Consider the following 25,796-nt stretch of genomic DNA (forward strand, 5'->3'; position numbering starts at 1 on the left):
GTATAAAGGTGGTAAAAAACATATCAGTCTGTGTTTTGTATATATCATTTTAAAGACTCCAGAATTTATTTATTTTTAGTGTAAATGATGTAAAATCAAAAACATAAATGGCTGACCCTGGGACTGAGCTCCTCTCTTTGTAACTGGGTTCTGGACTTCCTGACCAACAGACCGCAGTCTGTGAGGATCCACAACGTCTCCTCATCTTCCATAGTCCTCAACACTGGCTAGCCTCAGGGCTGTGTGCCAAGCCCCCTCCTGTTCACGCTGCTTACATATGACTGCTCACCCAACCACCCAGGCTGTCATATTGTAAAGTTTGCAGACAATGATGAGACTGGCTACAGGAAGTAGGTGGAACACTTAAAGGATTGGTGCAGGAAAAACAACACTTCCAGCCTGATAAGGAAGTCTCACCAGAGGCTCTACTTCCTGAGGAAGTGGAAGCGTGTGGGAATGGAGAGCTCAGTCCTCATCTCATTTCACAGATGTGCGGTGGAGAGTGTTCTGTGCTCTGGCATCAATATGTGGCACGGAAACGGCACTGTGGCAGAGAGGAAAGCTCTACAGAGGGTGATGAAGGCTGCACAGAGAGTTGTCGGAGGCAGCCTCCCAACCGTCACAGACATATACACCTCCAGAGGCAGGAAGATGGCCACCTGTATCATGAGGACCCCACTCACCCAGCACACACACTCTTTGTCCGCTCCACTCTGGCAGGAGGCTGAGGAGCATCAAGTGCAAAACCACCAGACTGAGAAACAGCTTCATTCCAGAAGCTGTGAGACTTTCTCAATACATAAATGGACAAGAACTGCTATTGTAGCACCTTAATCACTACTGACACTGTCATTTTATCAGTGCTGGTCACCATGCCCTTTGCTGCTAAAGTATTTATTTACACCTACAGGGAGTGCAGAATTATTAGGCAAGTTATATTTTTGAGGAATAATTTTATTATTGAACAACAACCATGTTCTCAATGAACCCAAAAAACTCATTAATATCAAAGCTGAATGTTTTTGGAAGTAGTTTTTAGTTTTAGCTATTTTAGGGGGATATCTGTGTGTGCAGGTGACTATTACTGTGCATAATTATTAGGCAACTTAACAAAAAACAAATATATACCCATTTCAATTATTTATTTTTACCAGTGAAACCAATATAACATCTCCACATTCACAAATATACATTTCTGACATTCAAAAACAAAACAAAAACAAATCAGCGACCAATATAGCCACCTTTCTTTGCAAGGACACTCAAAAGCCTGCCATCCATGGATTCTGTCAGTGTTTTGATCTGTTCACCATCAACATTGCGTGCAGCAGCAACCACAGCCTCCCACACACTGTTCAGAGAGGTGTACTGTTTTCCCTCCTTGTAAATCTCACATTTGATGATGGACCACAGGTTCTCAATGGGGTTCAGATCAGGTGAACAAGGAGGCCATGTCATTAGTTTTTCTTCTTTTATACCCTTTCTTGCCAGCCACGCTGTGGAGTACTTGGACGCGTGTGATGGAGCATTGTCCTGCATGAAAATCATGTTTTTCTTGAAGGATGCAGACTTCTTCCTGTACCACTGCTTGAAGAAGGTGTCTTCCAGAAACTGGCAGTAGGACTGGGAGTTGAGCTTGACTCCATCCTCAACCCGAAAAGGCCCCACAAGCTCATCTTTGATGATACCAGCCCAAACCAGTACTCCACCTCCACCTTGCTGGCGTCTGAGTCGGACTGGAGCTCTCTGCCCTTTACCAATCCAGCCACGGGCCCATCCATCTGGCCCATCAAGACTCACTCTCATTTCATCAGTCCATAAAATCTTAGAAAAATCAGTCGTGAGATATTTCTTGGCCCAGTCTTGACGTTTCAGCTTGCGTGTCTTGTTCAGTGGTGGTCGTCTTTCAGCCTTTCTTACCTTGGCCATGTCTCTGAGTATTGCACACCTTGTGCTTTTGGGCACTCCAGTGATGTTGCAGCTCTGAAATATGGCCAAACTGGTGGCAAGTGGCATCTTGGCAGCTGCACGCTTGACTTTTCTCAGTTCATGGGCAGTTATTTTGCGCCTTGGTTTTTCCACGCGCTTCTTGCGACCCTGTTGACTATTTTGAATGAAACGCTTGATTGTTCGATGATCACGCTTCAGAAGCTTTGCAATTTTGAGACTGCTGCATCCCTCTGCAAGATATCTCACTATTTTTGACTTTTCTGAGCCTGTCAAGTCCTTCTTTTGACCCATTTTGCCAAAGGAAAGGACGTTGCCTAATAATTATGCACACCTGATATAGGGTGTTGATGTCAGTAGACCACACCCCTTCTCATTACAGAGATGCACATCACCTAATATGCTTAATTGGTAGTAGGCTTTCGAGCCTATACAGCTTGGAGTAAGACAACATGCATGAAGAGGATGATGTGGACAAAATACTCATTTGCCTAATAATTCTGCACTCCCTGTATATTTATACCTACACTCGATACCCATACTCCATACTGGTACTCAGGTTGCTGCACTCTACTTATAGTATTATTTCTTGTATTGTTTTATGACTTGTCATTCCTGTTTGTTAAAAAGCAAAAACAAAAAAACAAAACAAAAATAAAATTAAAAACCCCAACTATTCATTTATTACTTAAAATAAATAAATAAATAAATTCTGTTTCTTCATTAGTTTGTTTCTTTTCACTCTGGGACCATGTGTACATAATTTCATTCCACCTCATGTTAACATGTGATGCGAAGGACAATAAAGCTCCTTGAAACACATGGATTAACTGATGATTCCTGAATGAATAATGATTATGGTTTTGACACATAATGTTTTAAACTGAAGTCCAAAGGTCACAGAGGTTATATTTATGCAACACACAGCATCATGCACAGTGAGACATAAGGGGAAAAATCAGCTTTGATATCATAACAGACAGGTAGCAGGGTTTTTTTGTCAAGTTGCTACAACTGTGCATGATTTATGAGGAAGTAGTTGCTGTGAAGTTCTCCAAGGTCTGGCCTTGCTTGGCCTGAAAGTTCCAACAAATACCTCACATGTGTGGGAGGCCGGTCACAAGCTGATGAAAACCCTCCCAATTTGCCTCAGACATGCTCTCCTTTCCTCTTTCCCACGCTTATATTCCTACCACACTGAGAAATATCTCATTTTCAATATAAACAAAAGCACAGGGGGACAAGTGGATAAACCTGAATGTATTAAGCACAGTTGTCAAGGTCATGTTCATCTTCTTAAAGATTGCACAAGAAAGAAATTCAACCTTCAGGTTAATTCCACATTCTGGGTCATCATCTACAGCGTTAGCTTTACTGTTACTGTAGCAGAGAGAAAATGCTGTTTCAGAATGGTCTCAAAGTGCTTTGATGCGCTCTACTCTGCAGACACAGCTAAACACATTTATGCTTTTCTGCCCTCCAACGATGCTGCTAAAAAATTTAAATATAAATATAAAGGGAACATTTACATTGCACATCAGAACCAAAATCATAACCCATATGAAGTTTTTTAAACAGTGTATGTTCCCCTAACGTTTCCAACCTGTCATTTGGTGTAAAGTTTTAATATCTGGCGTTTGCACATTTTCCAGGAAAACACGGCGTCTTTTCACAAGTCCCTACACAGTTTAAACGATCTATGTCAACGTCTGTGGGTACACATAACATCACCAGTCAAAAACCTGCCTGCTCTACCTCAGATACAGAATGCGTACTTCCTGACATACTCATTAGGCGCAAACGCTGTTAATATAGAGACAGAACAAAATAACACTGCGGTGTTCTTTCATAATCAGCAGGGCAATAGAGCAAAGGGAGCAACAGCTTTGTTACAAGATCGGTACACTGTGGTTACAATGGCATCAGTTTCCTGTTCTGAGGCGACAGGCATACATCCAGTGAGAGCTTCTGCAGCGCATCGGTTTCAAATCTTCAGTGTGCCTTCAGAGATGCTCTTCTGCATACCTTATGCAAGTTACTGTTTGCATCCACTTCTGACCTTTATGTCCCAACAAGGAGTTTTCTCCCAGAGATCTGCCACCTTTCCCCCCCCCCCCTATTTTTGGACCCTTGACCTATAGATGGCTGTGAAGAAACCAACAATAGTTGTGTCCTTCCATTAATCTGGGTCCTCATCTGTTACCTGGCAACTTGTTAATTCATTATTTCAGTGTAAATAAAATGTTGCTCTTCTATATGAGATTAATATATAGATATATTTTTTATGCCTGCAGTTGTAACCATTCATAAGTTCTGTTCAATTTTATTTATATCCACCAAATCACAAGAGTTACCTCAAGGCTTATATTGTAAAGACCCTACAATAACACTGGGAAAATATCTCAAATGGCCCCCTATGAGCAATTGCTATGGCAAAAGCAGGAAGGACAACCTCCCTCTCAACAGGAGGAAACCTTTGGCAGACCCAGGTTCAGGAAGGGAGACTGGACAAAGACACACCGTGGAGAAGATAGGTTAATAACAACTAATGAGTAAATGCAGTGTTTTTAAAAAGTGAGTGAAGAAGAAACCTTGCAATCTGGGAGACATGCAGATAAGCAGGCTAGACCTAGTGCAGCATGACTGGGAGGATTCACAGTCATCTGATCCAGGACTCACTATAAACTCCATAAAAAAAAAAAAAAAAAAAAGGCAAGTTTCAAGCTTAATATTAAAATAGAGAATTGTCTCTCTCCCTTCCCCTTAAAGTTTGTGCCCAATCATACACAGATCTCCCTTTAGTGTAAAGGCAAGCACACAGCAAAACACTTCATCTCAGACCCCATAAAAATACTTTTGTTTAAGAGGAAGTTTACCTCCCTTTTATTCATCAGACAAACAAAATCTATTATTAACTGGTCAAAAATCAAACATCAAGTTTCTTTTTGTTTTTTTAAATCAAAAATCAGCCAACAAAACAAAAACCCACAAATATATATAAAACTGCTATTATCAGATTAAAAACAAGCTACAAATAAATGAGATTTCGTCACACTCTTCATACTGAATATAAACAGTTTTAAACATAACTTTTTGCTACTTGCACAGAAAATCTGTGCGCTTTGCTCAAAATGAACCACAGGGCAAAAAAACAACACACAAAACAAAGAGTTTTAACAGGCTAAATCTAGCTTCTTAAATGTGATCAGAACATATGCTGTACAGGAGGGCAAGTGAAAACACAGAAATACTGAGAAAAAGGCAGTGAATGTGTCAATTTGCACCTCAGGCTTTCCAAATGCTAACGATAGCTAGTGCCCAACCATAAGATAATGAATTCTTTTCTTTTTTTTTCTTTTTTTTTAAAGGGGGAAAAAAGAAAGGAATAAACATGCATGTTAAACTATCCATTTAAACATTACTTTGAAAGAATAAAACTCACTAAATATGGCATGTTTTTTTTTTTTTTTTTTTTTTTAATTCCCCCCCCCTCCCAAAAAACAGTTTGAGAAAAATCAAATGCCAAAACGCACAACAGCAAATGTTTTTTTGTAGAAAAACCAAAAACCAGTCACTTATCTCCTCACTGATGGGTAGTAGTGCAACATATCCAAGCTCACCCATCCTGGAGTCACCGCAGATTGCCCAAATAACTGCAAACTTGAATGGCTGATGGCGAGCTGTGGATAAAAATTTCCCGGGTAGATTGCCGCTGCAGAGTATCCTTCACTTGGGTTTAAAGCTCCAGTATAAACTTGAGGGTTTTCTCCTGTTGTGTAACCTAATACGGCCTGAGGTGGTGCGTACCCTGGATGTGAACTTGCGACATAAGGCATTTGGCTGTGTGACTCGTATCCGGTTGAAGGCACCAAAAAGTCAGTGGGGTTGTCTCCAGAAATTGCAGGGAAACTGCCCTGATGGCTGCTGTTCACCTCGGTGTGGGGCTGTTCTGTATAATGTCCCATAAACCTTTGCGTCAGCCTCTCGGTTACAATGGTACTGATGGGCAACTGGTCAACTCCAGAGCTGTCAGCCTCTGAGTCAGCATGTGGCTGTGGGATCTGTCCTGGGTTATGGCTGGTGTCTGTATAGCAAACAGGGCTGAAATGTTCAAAGACTCTTTGATCAGCAATAGTTGGTGGATGCTGTGGGTCTTTGGGCTCAACAGTGGCGGTAGTAGCCCTTGCACCAGATGCAGCTTCAACCTTAAAAGGATTTCCAGTCATCAAATGGTCCAGGGAAGATGAAGTGTCTTCTGAGCTTCCACTCAGACTGAAGCGTTGGTTCTCACTGCCTGCATTAGCAGGGTTTCCTGTCAGAGGCATGCTTTTAAATGAGCCAGAGGAAGTTGGAGTTTTTGTCACTGTATGCAAATTCAACCTATTTTCCACACTTTCAGATGAACCGGCAGCACAGGAGTCCAAAGTATCAACAGTAACAGGAGCTTTCATTCTACATTCTCTCACCACAGCAATCAGGTGTCTAACCAATCTCCAGTCTACATCATTTATGCATGGCAAAGTATCAGCTGGCCTTTCCCTGGATGGGAGACACTGATCTCTGGGAGGCACTGACAGCGTTTGGCTGATAGTAGGATTAGCAGCCGAAGAGCATGCTGTTTCTGAGTGCGCCTCTTCCTGTTTCACATGCAAGCAGAGGGCAGGCTGCTGATAGTCAGAGACTGGTGGCGTGAGCTTTGGTTGCACAGGAGGCTTATAGCAGGTCTCTTCAGGGCTGAGACATGAGCCAGGATGGGGCAACAGTGAGGCAACAGGATCATCCTTCGAGCTGGAGCCGCTCACATTGAGAGGACTCTGGAGTCCTCTTTCTTTGAACCCATCCAAGTCACCAACCGTTTGAGTTGCCTCTAACTGAGGCTCCTGTGTGAGTTGAGCTGAAAAAAAAAAAAAAAAAAAAAAAAAAAAAAGGACAGAATAGCACAACACAATTAGAGCCTGCAGAAATAAAAAAAAAAAAAAAAAAAAAAAAATTTCTTTCCACACTCTTTGAATAGTCTCCATCTCCAAACCCATGGAGAAGTTTCTTAATTTCAAAAACGTATATTACACATTAGTATAATGTAGATGCCACGCTGAATTTGGCTGATTTCATCATACACTCGCAAACACACGGTTAAACTGTCACTGTTCATGCAGTTCACAGCACAGGTGAGGTTGGTAAACCAATCAGATTACAGCACTAATATACTAATACTAAATATATACATATACGGTATGTCTGCCAGTGGCGTAGAACGCAAAATGGAAACATGCAGAGCCAGGTTAGCAAGCTTCACCTCACTTTTATTTTGAGCCTCCTCTCCCCTCCTGTCCAAAGCAATCTAACAGTGTGAAGCTTAATGCAAGAGAAAGCCAAATGCAGAGTTAGCTCACCTGACTCAAACCATTACACTTCAAATTACTGCAATAGGTGAAGCACAAAAACAACATTGCAGGCTTTGTTGTCAATAGTTGCTTGTATTGCTCTAACTCAAATTAAAACTAGTTACTCAATAGAGGATAAGTTGTTGTCCCATCAACCACTTTAAATAGCACAAAAATCTAATTTATATTGGCACGTTCAAATTTAAAACTCAGAACAGAAATATACAAGAAATTCATACATGGTTCTGCGTTGAGCTCAAGTCAAATTTTATGTAGTTGGGAACAATATTATTATTTACAACTACCATTGAATTTGTAAGCTTGTTCACATACAGAGAAATACCAGTAAATATTAGCTAATATTGAGGGCAGTTTCATTTTATGGAGAGACAGCATATCAACCAAAAAAACAATAAAAACACCTTAAATAAAAGTTACATATTGATGTGTGTGCTATTGAGTGAAACAGGCATTTGATCACCACACAAACAAATGACTTAGTAGTAGAAACCCTTGTTGAATAACAGTGGTAAGACGTTTCTTGTAGTTGGCCCCCAGGTCAGAAATCTCCAGAGTGATTTTGGACCACCACTCTTTACAGAAACTAAAACAATAAAGTTGAAATAAAGCTTTTGAGTTGCCAAGCAGGAGCCAAGAAACAAAACTTCACTTCACCTCCCTTTTATTTTATTATTAGTATTTTTTATTTTTTATAAAATAGGATTGAGATCTGAGGTCTAGGCAGTACACAGGCCTGACTATTGGCCCCTCAACGCAGTGAGGTCATCCTGTACCCAGGAACTGGCCCAAAACAATCTTTTCTACCTCCAGTTTGACAATGAGGATGGTGTTCATATATTTCTCTTCCTCCAAACACAGCAGGTCGAGTTACCAAAGAGTGCAATTTTGATTTCCATCTGTCCACAGCACTTTCTTCCAAGTCTTCTCTGATGTTCACTGCCAAACTTAAGATGGGCCTGCACATGCATCTTCCTGAGCAAGGAGATCTTTGTCAGTCTATCACAGAATAGCGTGCTACACTGTGATGTTCTTGGCAACAACCTCCTAGTGTTTACTTTTGGGCCGATCCACCACCTCTCTCATGATCATCCTCACCCCACAAGGCAAGATCTTGAATGGAGCTCCAGACTGAGGGTGACTGAAGGTCATTTTATATTTCTTCAAATACTTATTTCACTCAATGACGTGCAAATCAACTGCAACTTTTATGTCATATAATTTTTTGGAAAGTTTGGTTGACATTCAGTCTCTCACCATCAATAAAAAACTTACATAAAAATTAGAGAAGTAAAAAACTCAGCTGGGCATCAAATAATTAATTCCCCCTGAGCCTATGGAAGAAGTTCAGTTTTGGAAAAGCGACCCCTCTCACCATTGTCACTTCTCTGGTATCGCTCAGCTCTATGAGCTGATTGCATTTCTGTGGAAAGAGACTCATTTGGAACTGGCCGCTCATCAGACCGCTGACCTGTGCAACAGAAAGCAGAGGTCACACTTCATACTCCTCCTCCAGTTAACATAAAGAAGATGAAACATCGATTTAGCCGTTTGGACTCACTGTTGTGCTGTGGTACCAAGACCCTGCGTTCATCGTTGTCCTGCGCCAGGCCCAGTTTACTTGATTTGTCCGTATGCATATTTTGCAAAATTTTTATAGCTGAAGAACAAACACAGTTACTGTGTATTCACTTCACCTAAACTGTGTGGACAGTTATAACTTGATCTTATTGTTACCTTCACTGAATGGAGCCGTCTGAACACGTTCATGCAACTCCTTTCTCAGCGTAGTAACCTGTGTACAAAAAGGGGGAAAATATTATTACTATTGTCACTGATGTCAAAGCAGATGAATCGAGCCAATCTTTATAGTATATGGTCTTAACAGTCTACCTTTGGACTTTCATCTTGCTCCCGCTCTGAGAGCTTCCAGGAAACTTTCTTTAAGAGTTCCAGTTTCTTGTCTAAAGGCAGGTCTTCATCCCAGAACTTGTGGAGAAACTGAGGGTATACTTTCCGCTGAAAGACATATTTTAAAATTGTAGGAACATATACTGATCACTTATTATTCAAACATTTGAAAAACCATTATTAGGACAATACACACCATGTATTCGAGCTGGTGCTCAGAGCTGACCATGTGCTGACAGATGTCGCGGTGAGAGAGCGCCTTCTCGCAGCACGTGCATAAGAAAAGGGTTTCCAAAGCAATCCCGCGGCACTCCCACACATAACCCTTACCTGATGGAGAAACACCAGGGGGCACAAAGAGTGAGATAAAGTAATGAGAGTGGAAAGGAGTTTCAGTGTAGGATGGAGACACCTACCAACAATTGGTTCAGCATCCAGTCCCTTTGTATTCAAGAAGATGGACAAATTGCTGTCAGAAGTAGAGCGCTGATTTCTTCCCTCTGTGGTAGCACAGACACAATACAGAGTTTTTACTTTCAATCATAAAATGAAACAACACCATCAACACCACCGTCACCAACCTGTTGGAGTTCTTAAGAATGCCTGTGATGCACTGTGCTCTTCTGATACTGGATTGCCTCTAGACACGTGGTCCATCTTCTGCCTTGGTCTCAGCTGGTTCTGCCCTTCTGGATGAGCTGAAGCAGCTACAGGGAGTGGCTCTGAGCAGCTGAATTTGACAGTCAAAGGTTTTTGTGCGCATGCTGGCAATGTCCAGTTGTCCTGAAATTCTTCACTCTTCGGCTGCTTTGGTCTGTGGTCTCTAGCGCCGCCACGAAGCTCTGCCAAAACAAAGTTTCTACATTATGACTAATGCTAAAATGAGTTAAAGCAAGAAGAGAACCTATAAAATGTTACAGAAGCAGAATATGTAAAAATGCTCTATATTTACCAGGACACTGCATTTCAGACATGACTTCAGTGCAAGTCTGAATCTCTACATCTTCCTCTAAATCCTCAATTTCTAAATTATGTAGAAGAGATCTATTACTTCAACTTTAAACATTTATTTTATGTGTGATTCTATATAAAATTTTTTTAAAAAGCCAGTGACAAGCATGGATGCATTACCTGCAGTTTCCTCGTCTTCAAGCTCGTCCAGAATCATGTCATCAGATTGTATGTCTTCACCTTCCGAGCTGTGTCCGATTGGCTTCGATGCAGCCAGGTCTGCCTCCACTTTTGAGTTCGAGCTCATTTCTGAGTTAACAGAAACAAATAGAAAAATCATATTCAAAACCTTTCTTAAAGATATATTCATTTGCATTTGGGGTCTCACCTTCTTTCTGGATCAACAGTGCCTGGTGCTGGTTTTTGTTCTCCACCGCTGGACATTCGTAAGTAGAAAGTTCTGACATTTTATTTATCCCTAAGAGACAATAAATGCATTTTTGAAATCAGCTGCTGGTATCCATAAACTAGGACCTGTTTGGAGCTGTCTTATTTACCATCATCTGAGCTTGAAACGTCGCATGGACTGGCAGAGGCAGAATCAGCTGGGGAGGTTGATGAGAGCCGCAAGCTTCTCTGATTCATTGACTTCACATATTTGACAGCTGAGAATCAAAAGATGGACAGGAAAAGAGTTCAAATCTGTGACTTCTTTGTCTATAAACTACACATACAGTACACTCATCAGATACATGGCTAATTAGTTACTGTACATCTTTCTGAGGCGGCTGTTGTACAATGTGTCTTTTGTGGCCATCCTCTATGCGTTTACATGCTAGGACAGCAGGTTGACAGTTGCAGATGCCGACAGATTCAATAAACTGATCAGCAAAGGCAGTAACGTTTTGGGGAGTGAGCTGGACTCGAGGTGATGTCGGGGACCGGTTGTTGTCCAAGATAAGGACAATGCTTGACACCACCTTCCACTCACTCTATAACATGCTGGCCAGTCACAAGAACACATCTGGTGAGAGACTGATTACCCAACTGCACCACTGCATGACACAGCAAGTTACTCCTGCCTGTGGCCATCTCTCTGTACAACTCCATGTAAAGTGAAAGTACACACTACAATATCTATTTAGTAACTTTGTAATATAATGTATCATTTACCATTGTTATTGTGTTGAAGCAACTGGACACAGTTTCCCCAGGGATTAATAAAGTAGTTTGATTCTGATTGCCAACTGTGAATTCTTCATGGCACAAACTCAACTCAATTCAGATTCTCTGAATGTTTGCTTAGTCATTCTGACCAAGCAGTAAAGTCTCCCCCTCCCCCCCAGACAAGGTCTGGGCTGTGTGCCACGTTTACAGTCTCAAGCATTAAGAGACTGGGTTCTCCATTTTAGGAAAAAATGAATCAATCTTTCTTTACCTTCATCTTCTGGAAGATGAGCCAGCTTTTCATACACGTCCTTCTTCACTTTCAGAATCTAGCAGGATAAATATAAACAACTGTAATTGAAAGCTTTACCTTATGAGCTGTCACTTTAATGTTGTACTCTCATGTGTATTCGTTTTGCCACACATAATGTTAAAAATGCAAAAAATCTGTTAATTGTGATTTAAATTGTCTGTTGGTAGACCTGTGGTTTGCGAGGTCCGAGACTCCTCTCAGCCTCGGTCAAGGGGATCGCTATCTCATTCAGTTTTCTCTCCATCTCTGATGGCTTTGCGGTCCAATCAGGATACTTCGTTTTCTAATCAGGGAAAAAAAAGAAAACAAACAAGATCCAATTAACATCTATATTACTGAACTGCTTCACAAGCTACACTGCATAGACGCTTAAAAGCACGCACCACATATTTTTTCCAGTGGTCTAAGCTGATCAGGTGATAGTCACTGGAACTGGTTAGCTTCACTGAACACAGCTTACAGTAGACTTGCTGCTTCTCCTCACACGATACCACAATCAGCTCATTTAAGCCTAAAAAGTAACAAAAACACAGGCTTCTGGTTAAAAATGAAATAGTGGAAAGAAATTATTTCTGTTTGTAAAAAGTGAATAACTTTAATACTTGCCTACTTTAGGAAGGCCTTCACTTGGCTTTGTCTTATTACTCATGGAGGTTTGGGGTGGCTCTGTGGGTGGCTTCTTGTGTTCAGGCCTGACAGACGTGCCCGTGGCCTGATGAGGAGCGCCAGGTTTGTTACTTTTATGACAATGTGATGCATTTGGCCCCACTGAATTCTTCACATGTTCGGTCTTTGCAGAAGTCTCCACACTCTCAGGTCTAACTGAGGTTCTGGGCTTTTTAGCCACAGGTGCCATTTGAGGGGTGGCTTTTGTTTTTAACTGATGAGATGGAAACTTTTCACTTCTGGAGGAAGGTGCAGTTTTGCAAGTAGCCTCTCGCACCACTGTGGATTCAGTCTGAGGAGGTATTCTGTTTGAAGAAGTAGCCGTCACTCTCGATGGAGCTCCGGTTCTGCACACTGCTGCAGATTCTGCAGTTGACTTTGTGTTTGGAGTAATACTGGCTTTGGAGGCGGTTTTTGTGCCACTTGCATTTGACACACACAGACTTACGTTTTCTCCACTTCTGGGAGTAACTGAACAAGTGACAGATTTGTTAGCTGGCTTGGGGGCTTTGTTACTCTTTGTGCCCTCTTCAGTTGATTGAGGGAGGACTTGAGTTATTCCAGTGCCTTTAAATAACGCAGACTCCTCTTGGTCGGCATCAGTCACCATGTTCACCACCTTCACAATGAAACAATGGCATTTAGTAGCAGTAGTTAAGTTTTTTTAAGCAGACACAAGCATGCAGTGTTCAGGTTGTGGATTTCGACCACGCACATCAATGCAGTAAGGTTTGGTACCAATGTTATCTGTTTGAATCTGTGCAAGTATCTCTGTTTAAAAAGTCAGTCTCTGATCCTATGTGTACCAGCTAGCAGGCAAACAGGGTTTGGATGGAGCCGGGAAGGAGAGCTCGGTCAGCTCTAACATGAATACATTTTCCTTCATCTCTTTAGTTTGTGCCTTTACTTCAGAATTTTCCATTATTGCAAATCTCACATGAATATCACGCATAAACTCTATTCATAATACACTTCACTTACCTTCACGCTGCCCTTTGTATTGTCATCATGTTGGTCGACTGAAGTGTCCACAGGTTTTACGCAGGTAGGAGCTGAGGATGAAGGGAATGTAGACCCAATGTCCTGCTGAGTTTGAAATGCCTTGACTGTCTCTATGGCTGTAATGACAGTGGGATAAAATGAGGAAATTCTGCACTTTGGTAGTTCTGTCTCTCCAAATTAGCTTCACTAAGGTGAAGTAACAACAAAACAACCCAAACACAGAAAGCAAGGTGCATCCTTACCCGACTGAAAGCTTTGTTTTGAGACCTTACTGTAAACTTCTTCATTTACATTAACATCCTGCAGTCAAAACAGAAATAAAATTAGTACCCCAAATGAAGATTTTAATTTTGGATATTAGTGTGAAAATATAATATATTTAAGGTTCAGACCAAACTTGAGCTTGTATATTTTTTTATGCTAATCGCAAGTAGCTTTTATTTTGGTTCCCCTTTCTCCAGTTCAAGTCAAACATAAGCCTGTCAAACATATTCTTCCTTCCTCTTGAAGAGCTAAGCCACAATTAAAGTTAGAGAAACTTCAATTATTGCTCCCAACCATATGATCTCAGAAATTAGGCAGCATATCAGCTTCTTAGATCCTTCTGTTAAATCGAGTCTTAGAAACTTCGATGTCAAATATGACACCGAGTGCAATGCTCAAATATAACATATGAGCATTGCACTGAGATAAAAAAAAAGAAGCCCAACTTAAAACTGAACATGTACTCACCACCAGTGGCACCTTGTGATGGTCAAATCCAGTCAGATGGCTGACGATGTCCTTCTCTGAGACCTTCAAAGAGCAGGACTCGCAGAGGTAGACCGGCTCATGCTGAGGACAGCAGCATTTAAGCAGAGCGATAAAACCTGTGGGACACATTTGTTTACCACTAACACTGTGGAATTAAAAGAAAATATCTCATTGCTAACTTGGCTTGCATTAGTGCCACCTTATTAAAATTTTTATCAAGTGCGTAGTTGTAGTTATTTTATACACTTTGCAAATGCGCTCAGTCCTTTTGAAGGTCATAAGCTTTGTCTGGCGTGAATGTCCAGGTGATCTATTGTGTAAGGTGATCAGAGCACAAAAAGGCCAAGGCAAGCAAGCTAACTGTAGATGAAGTTCTAGGTCAGAGGTGAGAGATACACTTTGCTTGTAACTGCATAGCAACAGTTGATGCAAGAGGTGTTAAAATAAGCATGAAATGAACAAGTCAACAGGAACCATCTGGAGGGGGAGACTTTTGAAACAAACAGCATGTTATATTCTTTGTTGACGCAAGAAGGGGCCGAACCCTGACATATTAAAACCATTTTGAAGAAGTGTGCTTTTTAGCAAAGATCTATGCTGATGTTACAGTATACATCTTCCCACACGTGTGCTTAATAAAATCATCGTTTGATTGAACTCATCGGAGCCAGTGTTGGTTTGTTCTTATTCCCAATATCAAAGAATCGGGACAATACCATCCATGTTTTCCCCTTCTTAGAATATTTTTAGATAAAAATACTTAGCTCTCCTTATAATCAAAAAACAAGTAAAGGCATAATTATTAAAATAAATAAAAATCTATTACACATTATTGAGAGCTAAGAGGATGTCAAGAGATTTTCTACATTATACAATATAGCCAAATCTCTATAATACAATATAATCAAGTGTGCCTTATATTTTGTGTGTTCATATATTTTCACATAACCAAGCTTATTGTTAAAGAGAACATAATGCATTCCTTACTTCAGTGTGTGATGTCAGATAAGCATGATATACTTCTGCATTGTTATTTTCAGTGTATGTGTGCAAGGTCAGATAAGCTGAGATAATGCCTGACCTCTCCCCTTTCTGTTAAAAGAGGAAGTACTATGTAACTTACTTTCACTATAAATAAAGCAACCGAGCCTGCACTCGGTGTGTGTGTCTTCTCAGAGTCATTCACCCGTGCGCACGTTTCTAATACTCTCTGAGTCGGTCTGCAGTGTCTTATTTCTCTTACTTGTGTTTGAACAAATGTCTACCCCTGACAGAGGAGAAAACCAACTCTCTTGACATATCAAAACAAAAACAGTAAGATGGTCAGTAAAACCTTCCAAACCTTTGTCAATTGCCGCTTTGCAGGCTTCATCTTCATTGTTCTCCTTCTTTATGCTAATATCAGACATTTTTGGGGCTTTGTCACACGAGTCTTCTCTGGAGGTCCGACGCTGTCTTTTAGGGCCCATTTCTCTCCCCACACACTCAGTAGGACACGAGTCCTCTTGCGATGTTTCAGACACACTGTGCTGTCTCTTTCTTTCCATTTCTTTGTAATTCTTCAGCTGTGCTGGGACATCTTTGCTACTTCTGCCATCTTCTATCCCAGAGTCTGCACCATTATCTTTGTTGGCATTGTGGCAGCTTTGCTTCGCCCCAGCTGATCCTTTTATTTTAGCCTCTTCTGGCTCCTGCTTTATCGCCCGACACACCTCACCTGGACTGTTCATCACTTCTGAAGCCGCTTCACTTTTCAACCCCGAGTCATTTTCACTTTGTGTCGGTGTGTCACGCTCTTTTTTGATTTCTTCTACACCGACTGTGTTGGTGCTGCCATTTTTCTGACAGACACCTCTCACGCGTTGCTCGTCTTTTACAGTTATCCTCGGAACTGAGACAAAAAAAAAAAAAAAAAAAAAAAAAAAAAAAAAAGGATATACAAGTCAGTCTGAGTACAGTTGTCATATTAGGCATCCATTCTGTAAACAAAAAACAGCAAGTCAGCTTTCCAAATAAAGACAATGCAATGCCACCCTGGGAGCCACGCATGCACATTTTCTGCTTGGACAATACTGAACATCTATATGATTCTTAAAACATTTTAGTGTACTTACCCAGTTTTCTATGAAGTTTTATTTGGGGTTTAAGCTTTTTGTTCTCAGTTTTCCACTTTACACGTTCCAAGATTTTTGTTGCTGGAAAAGAACACATGAAAAGTGTCCAACCCAATGTATCTGCAGATGCCACTGAAAAAAAACATTAACTGCAACATAAATACTCACCTATAACGTAGGAGTATGGCTCCGTAATGGGACGCTGCAAATATATTACCTTCGAGAGAAGACCGATTCAAAAGCATAAGTGTGGAAAGAGCAAAAGTTTAAATTAAATCAACCATCTTTATCAACCTAGTAGAGAATACCTGTATGTGAGATTTATTGTGAATTGTTGCTGCCTGTTTTGCCAAGTCCAGTAATGTCTCTGCATCAGCGCTGGAATCCAGTGAGCCTGGGTGGAAACGGTCCTACGCACAGAGATGAACACAAGCTTTATTGACATGTCTTCAGTTCAGTTCTCTGGGATTTGTGGAGCAGGGAAATTATTTTACTGCTATTGTTAAATAATCATCATTATTACCATTGCATTAATAATATAATCTGGAGTTTATATTGCATTCAGGGGTTGAACAGTGTGTGTCTTTCAGAAAGGCTAAAAGTCACAGGCTGACAGGAAACAGGCTTGCAGAGAGTTTGCAGAAGCAGGAAGTTATTTTGAGCAGCAGGCTAAGACGAGGCTTTAACAATGTAACAGATAGCTTTAAGATGGCCTTAAGATGTTTATGATGATGTTAATTTTGCATTTTAGATGCAGTTATAACTATTGTGTACACAATACATATCTGTGCTTATTTGAGTTGATGTTCAGGTTCTTTAAAGGTCTTAAGCTTCACTGACGTGACTGTTCAGGTGATACATGCTGAGGGAAAACTAGAACATAGAAGGAATTGCAATACATGCTTACAAAACACTTATATATCAGGTCATTTTATATTAAGGTTTTAAGTAGAAGTTCTTGGTTAAAACATTTATTTAGTAGAAGACATACATATAGTCTCAGTGAGCCTCTGGTCTGGTGAAAGGTCAGAAGTGCAACAGGTGAATTGAGAAAGAGCATTTGAGGACGAGACACAGACAGTTAGTAGGTGAAGAGGTGACACAAAGAGCATGTGAGGTCAACACACACACACACACACACACACACACACACACACACACACACACACGAGTTAGATTTATTTAGAGGAGAGATTAGTCATGTCTCGGCAAGAAAGAGGAACAATTCACTTTAAGACAAGAACGGAAAGTACCAGCCATGAAAATAGAAGATGATCTTCTGGGTTAAAAGTCATTGTGGTGTTGATCTGATCTATGTATAAAATGTATCTGTGACGCATGAAGGGGCGTCAGTAAATCAAACCCTGATGCTATAAAAAAAAATCTGTGTATGCTTTGAGGAAGTCGAAGACTACTTGCTGTCTGCGTACAGAGTTGTCTTCCCACATGTGTGTATTCATTAAAAATCATTGTTTGACCAAGACCTTCTGGACCAAGGGTGGTTTGTACTCTCCCTCCTCAATTTTGAACCTTAACAGATTCATTTCTCTACATTATTTGCATTTACTGGACACTTCAGACAGTAGGAATTAAACCTGATACAACATTTCCAACTTTCATCACTCAAGCTTCCTTTTTCCTGCAGTTGCTCATATGACTCCAAGCTGCAAGCTTTTACATAGTCTTCAGCTAACATTTGCTAATAAAAGTTTCTAAACTTTGTTACAAAGACTGATTCTTTAAGTGAAAGACTCAGCATTAGTCCTTTTTAGTTTTACTAAACAGTTACAGAAGGAGGAAGAAAAAAAAAGCCCATTATAAACCATTTTATTTAAACATTTTGAAATAGTCTCAGATTTGATTTGAGAACAGAAATGCAGGAGGAAGAATACACTGCTTCTGGTACCTCCTGTCATCATTTTCTTCTAATTTACTGCAAATCATGAAAGTAAAAATAATTCATACTGGAAAAGTGAGAGTGCACTATAAAAAATGTATTTATCTCACAACACATAGGTGTAAGACGAATAGTGTGTAAGTGTATGTGCCAATATCGTACCAAGAGTTCTCCACATACAGCTCTAACTGAAGTGAGAGATTGAGACCACATGCACCCTCAAGTTTCTCTGATAGCAGGCAGATGGGATAATTGGCTTGGGATACACAGTGCCAAGGGGCCTCGTAGGAGATAGAGCTGGAACCATATAGGGAGAGCTGGAAAGTACTAGAATTTCTGAACTCCTGGCAGGGTAATGCAGGGCAGACACTGTGCGATTTTTTTCAGTCGTGCGATTCAGCTCCTGCTCAAACTGTACGATTGACTCGCAGGGGTTAGAAGTTCGTAGGTCACGATGCAGGGTCTCACACTATACGGCCCGATGCTCTGATGCGACCTGAGTGCTCAAACTGTGCATCCATAAACTGAAGGTTATAACAGAAATTCTGTCGCTTGCTCTCCCTCTGTCTTTCACTCACACACCACCACCATCAACTTTGCTAAATTGCTAATTTAAAACATTGATCAGGCAGCTGTGATTGAGCAGCATTGTAAATCCAACTATTTTCACGGTTGTTGTGGCCGTGATAATTTTTTGAGGCCACATCGAAAGGGCTCGGATGAGCTTTCCAAAGTTCTAAAAGTGCCTCCATCGGTTGTGTCCAGATCACACGCTGCACTGCCGTGCTACTCCGTCTTTTTCACCGACTTTTATATGTTTGCGCGTGAGCAGTGTGAGAAGCTGCAGTGACACCCTCACTACGTGACCTATGAACTTCTAACCCCTGCGAGTCAATCGTACAGTTTGAGCAGGAGCTCACGACGGTTGATGAACGGGAGCTGGTCGTGAGGTGTTAATCGCTTCTCGTTACCCCACGTATACTACAGGATGCACGATGAAGGCCAAAATCGGGCCGATCACCAAAACGGTCGCACAACTGAAAAATCGGCTCAAAATGGGCCAAAAATCGCACAGTGTCTGCCCAGCATTAGGGAGTCACTGATTCAGCGACCTTGGTAGAGCTTCAATAATTTGGAGGTGCTTTTTGTCTAGCCTTTTCAGTTTAGTGAACTTGTATTGAAAAAAGAAAAAAAAAAATCCCCTTTGCCATCCTGTGGGATTTTTTGCACCCTTTAAAATAAATTAGGGATAATTTTGACAAGTGTAGTTTAAACAAATTATCAGTTCTCTACCTCAAAGTTTGGGGTTTCCAAATCTCAAACTCTGCTGAGATTGACCATCAAAACATTTTTGGGATGACTTTAAAATAGTCCACATTTTAAAGCCATTTAAAACAAAAGCCCAAAAAAAGTGGGGCGGGTGGCGACCACCACCTGTTCTGAAGATTGACTTAGTAATGACATTTTATCAGCGGAAACAATGTTTACAAGTTAAAAAATAAATGTAATGCAGAATTAATTTTTTTAGAAAATATTAAAATTACTTTTACCCTAATTTTATTGAATTTACTGAAACCAGTAACTCGATACAGAGCTGTCCCATAATTACATAATCACGTTCTTTCCATCTGTTGAATTAATAACTACTGACTAGCTTAACAGGATAATGTTACTGTGGCTAATATGCCTGGTAGCTAACAAATTAAACTAAAGATTATTGTACACTCACCTGGAAAAGAAAAAAAAAAACAAAAAAAAACAAACTGCTGCTGCTTGCACTTATTTAAATAGATTATCTGTTAGTGGTGTCTTTTTGGCAGTTGTTTAAGTGTTAAATAGAAATTAAATAGAAATAAAACCTAAAGTGATTAATTAAGTTGACATGGAGTCAATACTTTCCCCCAGGGTCCTAAGTTCCTCCTGTTTAAATTTAGAGTTTACCAAAAAATATACAAGTCACTCTTCCACGGTACACACTTTACTCCTTTGTATCCAATATCCAAATCAGTATCATGCATCGATGCATGCAGACATGGGTAAGTGGGCCTGCTGAAGTTCAGAGCATGTGAATGGAGAAGGAAAGTGATTAAAGTTGGTTACTGGTGCCACTGCCAGATGGGCTGTTCTGAGTATTTCAGAAACTGCTGATCTACTTGGGATTTTTGCAAAAAAAAGAGAACTTGGATATTCAAAATAAAAAGAAGATATTCACCAGGAATTTTGCCACATGTTCACGGCTGAATGCATGGTCGTAGCATTCGTGCCCTGACAGCCTCCTCTCACAGAGCAAACACAGAAAATGTGCTTCTGGGGAATTGGGTTCTTTGACATATAAATCATACATCACGATGAACTCGATGCCTGCAATGAAGAGATTAAAAGGAAGAATGAAAACAGCAGTTACAATCTGAGTAAAAATTTATTTCTATAGCACCTTTAGAGATAAACATCCCAAAGGGCTTCAGAACAAAATACCCAAGCACAAAAACAAAACATTAACCAAACCCAAGTCTCAAATTATTTTATTTTTTTAGCCGTTTCTGTTATAGTGCCAGCATGTTTGGGGGAGACAGACGCCATCAGATCCCCTCTTTAGGGCAAACACGTGTGCGGATCACTATGAATATAAGTATGGATGGGAGCGAGGAAATCTTTTGTTGCACTGTAGAATGGGAGATGTCAGCCTGTGTGTGAAATAAATATCTCAGACTTTCTTGGAATTACTCTCTTTATCATCTCCTTCCTCAACTCAACCAGCATCATTACAGTGGGATACAGAATTGGTGATATTCACTCTCTTCTGAGTCATAATAAGAATATTTTAATAGAGACCTTGACAGTCTTATTCTAGTAGTACTTACCAAGTAGAGGAAATGATTCATTTCCTTGGAGTTTGCTATATGTTTGACAAGGTGGAACTGCAGAGGCATAAACAAAAACAACCAAAAATCATTATTTAAAGAAAAAAAGTTTCAATTTAAAAAACAAAAAATCAAAACCAACTTATCACTAACCTTCATTCTTCAAGACCTTGTGCTGTTGTTCAAGTCCCTCCAGTACTGCAGTCAAAACAAATTTTTTTAAATCTTGTTTTTTCGTTTTAATCCCCCCCCCCCCCCTAATAGCAATGTTCACTACAGGGTGCATACAGAATTTTATCAAACACGTAAACATTTCTACATGTTCAAGTTTCAGATTCATCTTTAAAAAAAAAAAATTAAAAAAAATGTATTAACATTTCCCTCATCAACAAGCACAGAATGTCTGGCAAATATAAAACAAAAATAAAAGTGTGCAGGCACAGCAGCAGGGTACACAAAAGCCCCCACTTGTTTGCTTCTAATAGACCAGCGGTCCCCAACCTTTTGCGCCACGGACCGGTTTGTGCCTGACGGACCGTCCTTTAAGGAGTCGTGGATAAATACAACAAAATAAAACTAGTACCGGTACCGAAAAAAGAAGACTTATTCATAACACACGTGAAAAGACCCAGGAAAACAGAGTTAACGAAATAACGCTAAGAAAACAAACAAAAAAACGATAAAAACCCTGAAAACCATACATTTCACACCCCAGTCTCAACTCTCGCGGCCCGGTCCCAAATGACTCACGGACCGGCCCGGGGGTTGGGGACCGCTGTAATAGACACACCATGTGCACTATTTTTGATTTTAGAACGGACTGCTCAGCATCTCTGGTCTCTTCCTGTTATTCAATCACTATAGCCAAGTACAGCTTAGCAACTCAGTTAATAAAAAAAAAAAAAAAAAAAAAAAAAAAAAGGGTATTGCTCAAAGTTACCACAGACCAAAAACAGGATGTTAACCATGAATCACTAGCAACAGTGCAATGTGAGCATGTAGTGGTTAGCACAGTCGCCTTATGCACGAAAGGTCACCCCAGGGTGAGACTGAGCAGAGATACAAACAAACCCAGCCTGTGTGGGCCATGAGCGCCAAGCTCAGATAAATGGGAAGGTTGTGTCAGGATGGGTACCCAGCATACCAAATCAAATATGGATCCACCCCACTCCCAGGGAGGAGCTAAAAGCACCTCTTTCTATAAGCATTGAATTGCATACTTATGTAGGAAGGACACTCATACTCCACAACTGTTTGGTGTATTTTGCATGATTTACAAAATTTTAAACCCAATGTGAAATTTACATATTTATTCAGTACTTATTCACTTTATACTTGAGTAAAATTTATCTGGCAGCATCGATCTACCAAATGTGGCACCTGAGATCCTGAGCAGAAAAGGTTTTCATTAAGAACTGCCAAAGCTATGCACATCTGTAGCAATCCTTGATGCACGTTTCCCACTTTGGCCAAATACTGTTTTTTTTTTTTTTGCTTCTCATGCTCTGTGAAATATTCAGGTAGTTTGTGGCAAACTTTGAGTGGGCGCTTTGGCAAAAGTGGTCTTTTACCAAAAAAAAAAAAAAAAAAAAAAAAAAAAAAAGTCTCTTACAGAAATGAACTCTTCCATGCCCACCCCAGTGTACAAATAAACACTCCTGCTTTGTCGCCCCCATTATATTCAGGTCTTATTTGGCACAGTTTTCATCATGTTTTCAGTCATAAAATCTCCTTCTTGAGTCTTAGGTTAAAACACAAGTTTTGTAATCTCCGTATAAGGAGTTGTTTTTCAGAGCAGAGTACTTATTTTTGGTCAAGCCCAAATCATTTTTCCCCCCCAGTTTGACAGATATGGTCTTGCTCAAATCATTTAGCTAACAAAGTTCTTCTTAACACATGGATCACACAACATCAGAATAAGTAATGAATAACTGAAAGAATGTGCAGCAGGCAGTCAGTTTGGCTGGACAGCCATGTCTTAAAAGACTGCTGGTGGTTCCAAACCCTTTTCATTGGTACTACTGCATTCTTCGGCACTTTCATACCATATAAACGTTACTTTAGTCTTTTATCTCTAACTTGGATCTCGACAACGACGCCGTCTCATTTTTCAAGTCTGAGAACAAATGTTTTGGAAGTTTGGTTTTTACTTCGACATAACTGAGACCTCACATGAATACTTTTGTGCCTTTCCTAATTTAATTCCCACACCATTTTCTTGATGATTTTTCCTTTCACCTACTACACTAGCTAAACACATCCCTATGTACACATACAACTTCATACAGACATGAGCACACAGACACACAGCATAGGCACAGCCCTGAACACACATACTGACGGCCATATAAAGAACTTCCAGCTTTGGGCACGTTTGCATGCTCAATATATGGTTCTGGTTCAGACCTATCTGTGAATAAATAATTAAAAAAAAAAAATTGAAGTCTTTTTCATTGTCTGGAGATGGATCTGCAAATTTTGATTTTGCACACTAGATGGTCTTCCTGACTGGGATGGACAAACCAAGGATCTTATGTGTTAACCACTACACTACAGGGAGTGCAGAATTATTAGGCAAATGAGTATTTTGTCCACATCATCCTCTTCATGCATGCTGTCTTACTCCAAGCTGTATAGGCTCGAAAGCCTACTACCAATTAAGCATATTAGGTGATGTGCATCTCTGTAATGAGAAGGGGTGTGGTCTAATGACATCAACACCCTATATCAGGTGTGCATAATTATTAGGCAACGTCCTTTCCTTTGGCAAAATGGGTCAAAAGAAGGACTTGACAGGCTCAGAAAAGTCAAAAATAGTGAGATATCTTGCAGAGGGATGCAGCAGTCTCAAAATTGCAAAGCTTCTGAAGCGTGATCATCGAACAATCAAGCGTTTCATTCAAAATAGTCAACAGGGTCGCAAGAGGCGTGTGGAAAAACCAAGGCGCAAAATAACTGCCCATGAACTGAGAAAAGTCAAGCGTGCAGCCGCCAAGATGCCACTTGCCACCAGTTTGGCCATATTTCAGAGCTGCAACATCACTGGAGTGCCCAAAAGCACAAGGTGTGCAATACTCAGAGACATGGCCAAGGTAAGAAAGGCTGAAAGACGACCACCACTGAACAAGACACACAAGCTGAAACGTCAAGACTGGGCCAAGAAATATCTCAAGACTGGTTTTTCTAAGGTTTTATGGACTGATGAAATGAGAGTGAGTCTTGGTGGGCCAGATGGATGGGCCCGTGGCTGGATTGGTAAAGGGCAGAGAGCTCCAGTCCGACTCAGACGCCAGCAAGGTGGAGGTGGAGTACTGGTTTGGGCTGGTATCATCAAAGATGAGCTTGTGGGGCCTTTTCGGGTTGAGGATGGAGTCAAGCTCAACTCCCAGTCCTACTGCCAGTTTCTGGAAGACACCTTCTTCAAGCAGTGGTACAGGAAGAAGTCTGCATCCTTCAAGAAAAACATGATTTTCATGCAGGACAATGCTCCATCACACGCGTCCAAGTACTCCACAGCGTGGCTGGCAAGAAAGGGTATAAAAGAAGAAAAACTAATGACATGGCCACCTTGTTCACCTGATCTGAACCCCATTGAGAACCTGTGGTCCATCATCAAATGTGAGATTTACAAGGAGGGAAAACAGTACACCTCTCTGAACAGTGTCTGGGAGGCTGTGGTTGCTGCTGCACGCAATGTTGATGGTGAACAGATCAAAACACTGACAGAATCCATGGATGGCAGGCTTTTGAGTGTCCTTGCAAAGAAAGGTGGCTATATTGGTCGCTGATTTGTTTTGGTTTTGTTTTTGATGTCAGAAATGTATATTTGTGAATGTGGAGATGTTATATTGGTTTCACTGGTAAAAATAAATCATTGAAATGGGTATATATTTGTTTTTTGTTAAGTTGCCTAATAATTATACACAGTAATAGTCACCTGCACACACAGATATCCCCCTAAAATAGCTAAAACTAAAAACTACTTCCAAAAACATTCAGCTTTGATATTAATGAGTTTTTTGGGTTCATTGAGAACATGGTTGTTGTTCAATAATAAAATTATTCCTCAAAAATACAACTTGCCTAATAATTCTGCACTCCCTGTATGGAGCCACTGCCTCCTTTCTGACCCCCTCCTCCCCCCAAAAAAGGTCATTTAATATAGTTCTGTTAACATGCTCATTCCTGAACAGATCATTTTTCTTTGTTTTAATCAAAGAACCTGAAAAAAACAAAAACAAAAAAAAAAAAAACCAAAACAACCTGGTTTAAATAATCAACAGAACACAAAACTGCACAATGGTCATAGTGTTGCTCTGAGGTTCAGTATTGTTTGTGTGAATAGAACCTTTTTCTACTTTATTACAATGCCTTGCATTAAACTAAAGCTGTCTGTATATATATAAAAAAAATATATAGTTATAGTTCTTACCTTTTCCAAAAGTAGGAGGGCTGAGCCTGTAAAATACTGACCATGGCATATCAAGAACCTGGGAAACAAAGATTACATTGTAATATAATATATTTTAAAAACAAACAAACAAACAAACAAAAACAGAAAAATTTAATGATAGAGTCAGCAGGAAATGATTCCCCTTACATTAACGGGTGTTTTTAAAAATTTGGGATTTTCCTGCTTTAATTTTGAAACATATCTTCTGTTATGTTTTGTATTGTTGATTGTCATTTATGCTTAGAAATATCTACTTATTTTAGAGTTTTATAATTAGTTGTAGATTGGTAGAGGTTTGATCCTTGATAGTCTGCAAAGACTTTGTGTGCATTAAAGAGCACTCTGGGAGCATGGGAGAG

The 25,796-nt window shown here is 40.3% G+C and overlaps 1 protein-coding gene across 2 annotated transcripts in view; it reads right to left on the bottom strand.

The window, feature by feature from the left end:
- Positions 1 to 4,798: 4,798 nt before the first annotated feature.
- Positions 4,799 to 25,796, bottom strand: part of LOC146683203 (uncharacterized) — a 58,565-nt gene continuing 37,567 nt past the window's right edge. Inside the window, exons 22-48 of one of the 2 annotated variants that reach the window (XM_085446809.1) lie at positions 25,417 to 25,474; positions 21,138 to 21,182; positions 20,985 to 21,041; positions 20,336 to 20,484; positions 16,535 to 16,636; positions 16,395 to 16,443; positions 16,227 to 16,307; positions 15,455 to 16,003; positions 14,092 to 14,228; positions 13,602 to 13,659; positions 13,339 to 13,475; positions 12,298 to 12,976; positions 12,075 to 12,202; positions 11,861 to 11,974; positions 11,650 to 11,707; positions 10,769 to 10,876; positions 10,600 to 10,689; positions 10,392 to 10,520; positions 10,213 to 10,284; positions 9,842 to 10,102; positions 9,677 to 9,760; positions 9,457 to 9,590; positions 9,243 to 9,368; positions 9,087 to 9,144; positions 8,911 to 9,009; positions 8,725 to 8,820; positions 4,799 to 6,841 (exon numbers count right to left, since the gene is read on the bottom strand). In XM_085446809.1, the coding sequence (XP_085302935.1) occupies positions 5,523 to 6,841; positions 8,725 to 8,820; positions 8,911 to 9,009; positions 9,087 to 9,144; positions 9,243 to 9,368; positions 9,457 to 9,590; positions 9,677 to 9,760; positions 9,842 to 10,102; positions 10,213 to 10,284; positions 10,392 to 10,520; positions 10,600 to 10,689; positions 10,769 to 10,876; positions 11,650 to 11,707; positions 11,861 to 11,974; positions 12,075 to 12,202; positions 12,298 to 12,976; positions 13,339 to 13,475; positions 13,602 to 13,659; positions 14,092 to 14,228; positions 15,455 to 16,003; positions 16,227 to 16,307; positions 16,395 to 16,443; positions 16,535 to 16,636; positions 20,336 to 20,484; positions 20,985 to 21,041; positions 21,138 to 21,182; positions 25,417 to 25,474 (4,977 nt within the window). In that variant the 3' untranslated portion in view covers positions 4,799 to 5,522. The remainder of the gene's footprint in view (positions 6,842 to 8,724; positions 8,821 to 8,910; positions 9,010 to 9,086; positions 9,145 to 9,242; positions 9,369 to 9,456; positions 9,591 to 9,676; positions 9,761 to 9,841; positions 10,103 to 10,212; positions 10,285 to 10,391; positions 10,521 to 10,599; positions 10,690 to 10,768; positions 10,877 to 11,649; positions 11,708 to 11,860; positions 11,975 to 12,074; positions 12,203 to 12,297; positions 12,977 to 13,338; positions 13,476 to 13,601; positions 13,660 to 14,091; positions 14,229 to 15,454; positions 16,004 to 16,226; positions 16,308 to 16,394; positions 16,444 to 16,534; positions 16,637 to 20,335; positions 20,485 to 20,984; positions 21,042 to 21,137; positions 21,183 to 25,416; positions 25,475 to 25,796) is intronic. The other variant, XM_085446810.1, reaches the window with a different exon arrangement.

This window comes from Copadichromis virginalis, linkage group LG22, assembly GCF_057382275.1.
Source record: "Copadichromis virginalis isolate Kocher_CV1m ecotype Utaka linkage group LG22, C_Virginalis_male_GT1.1, whole genome shotgun sequence".
Lineage (NCBI taxonomy): Eukaryota > Metazoa > Chordata > Actinopteri > Cichliformes > Cichlidae > Copadichromis > Copadichromis virginalis.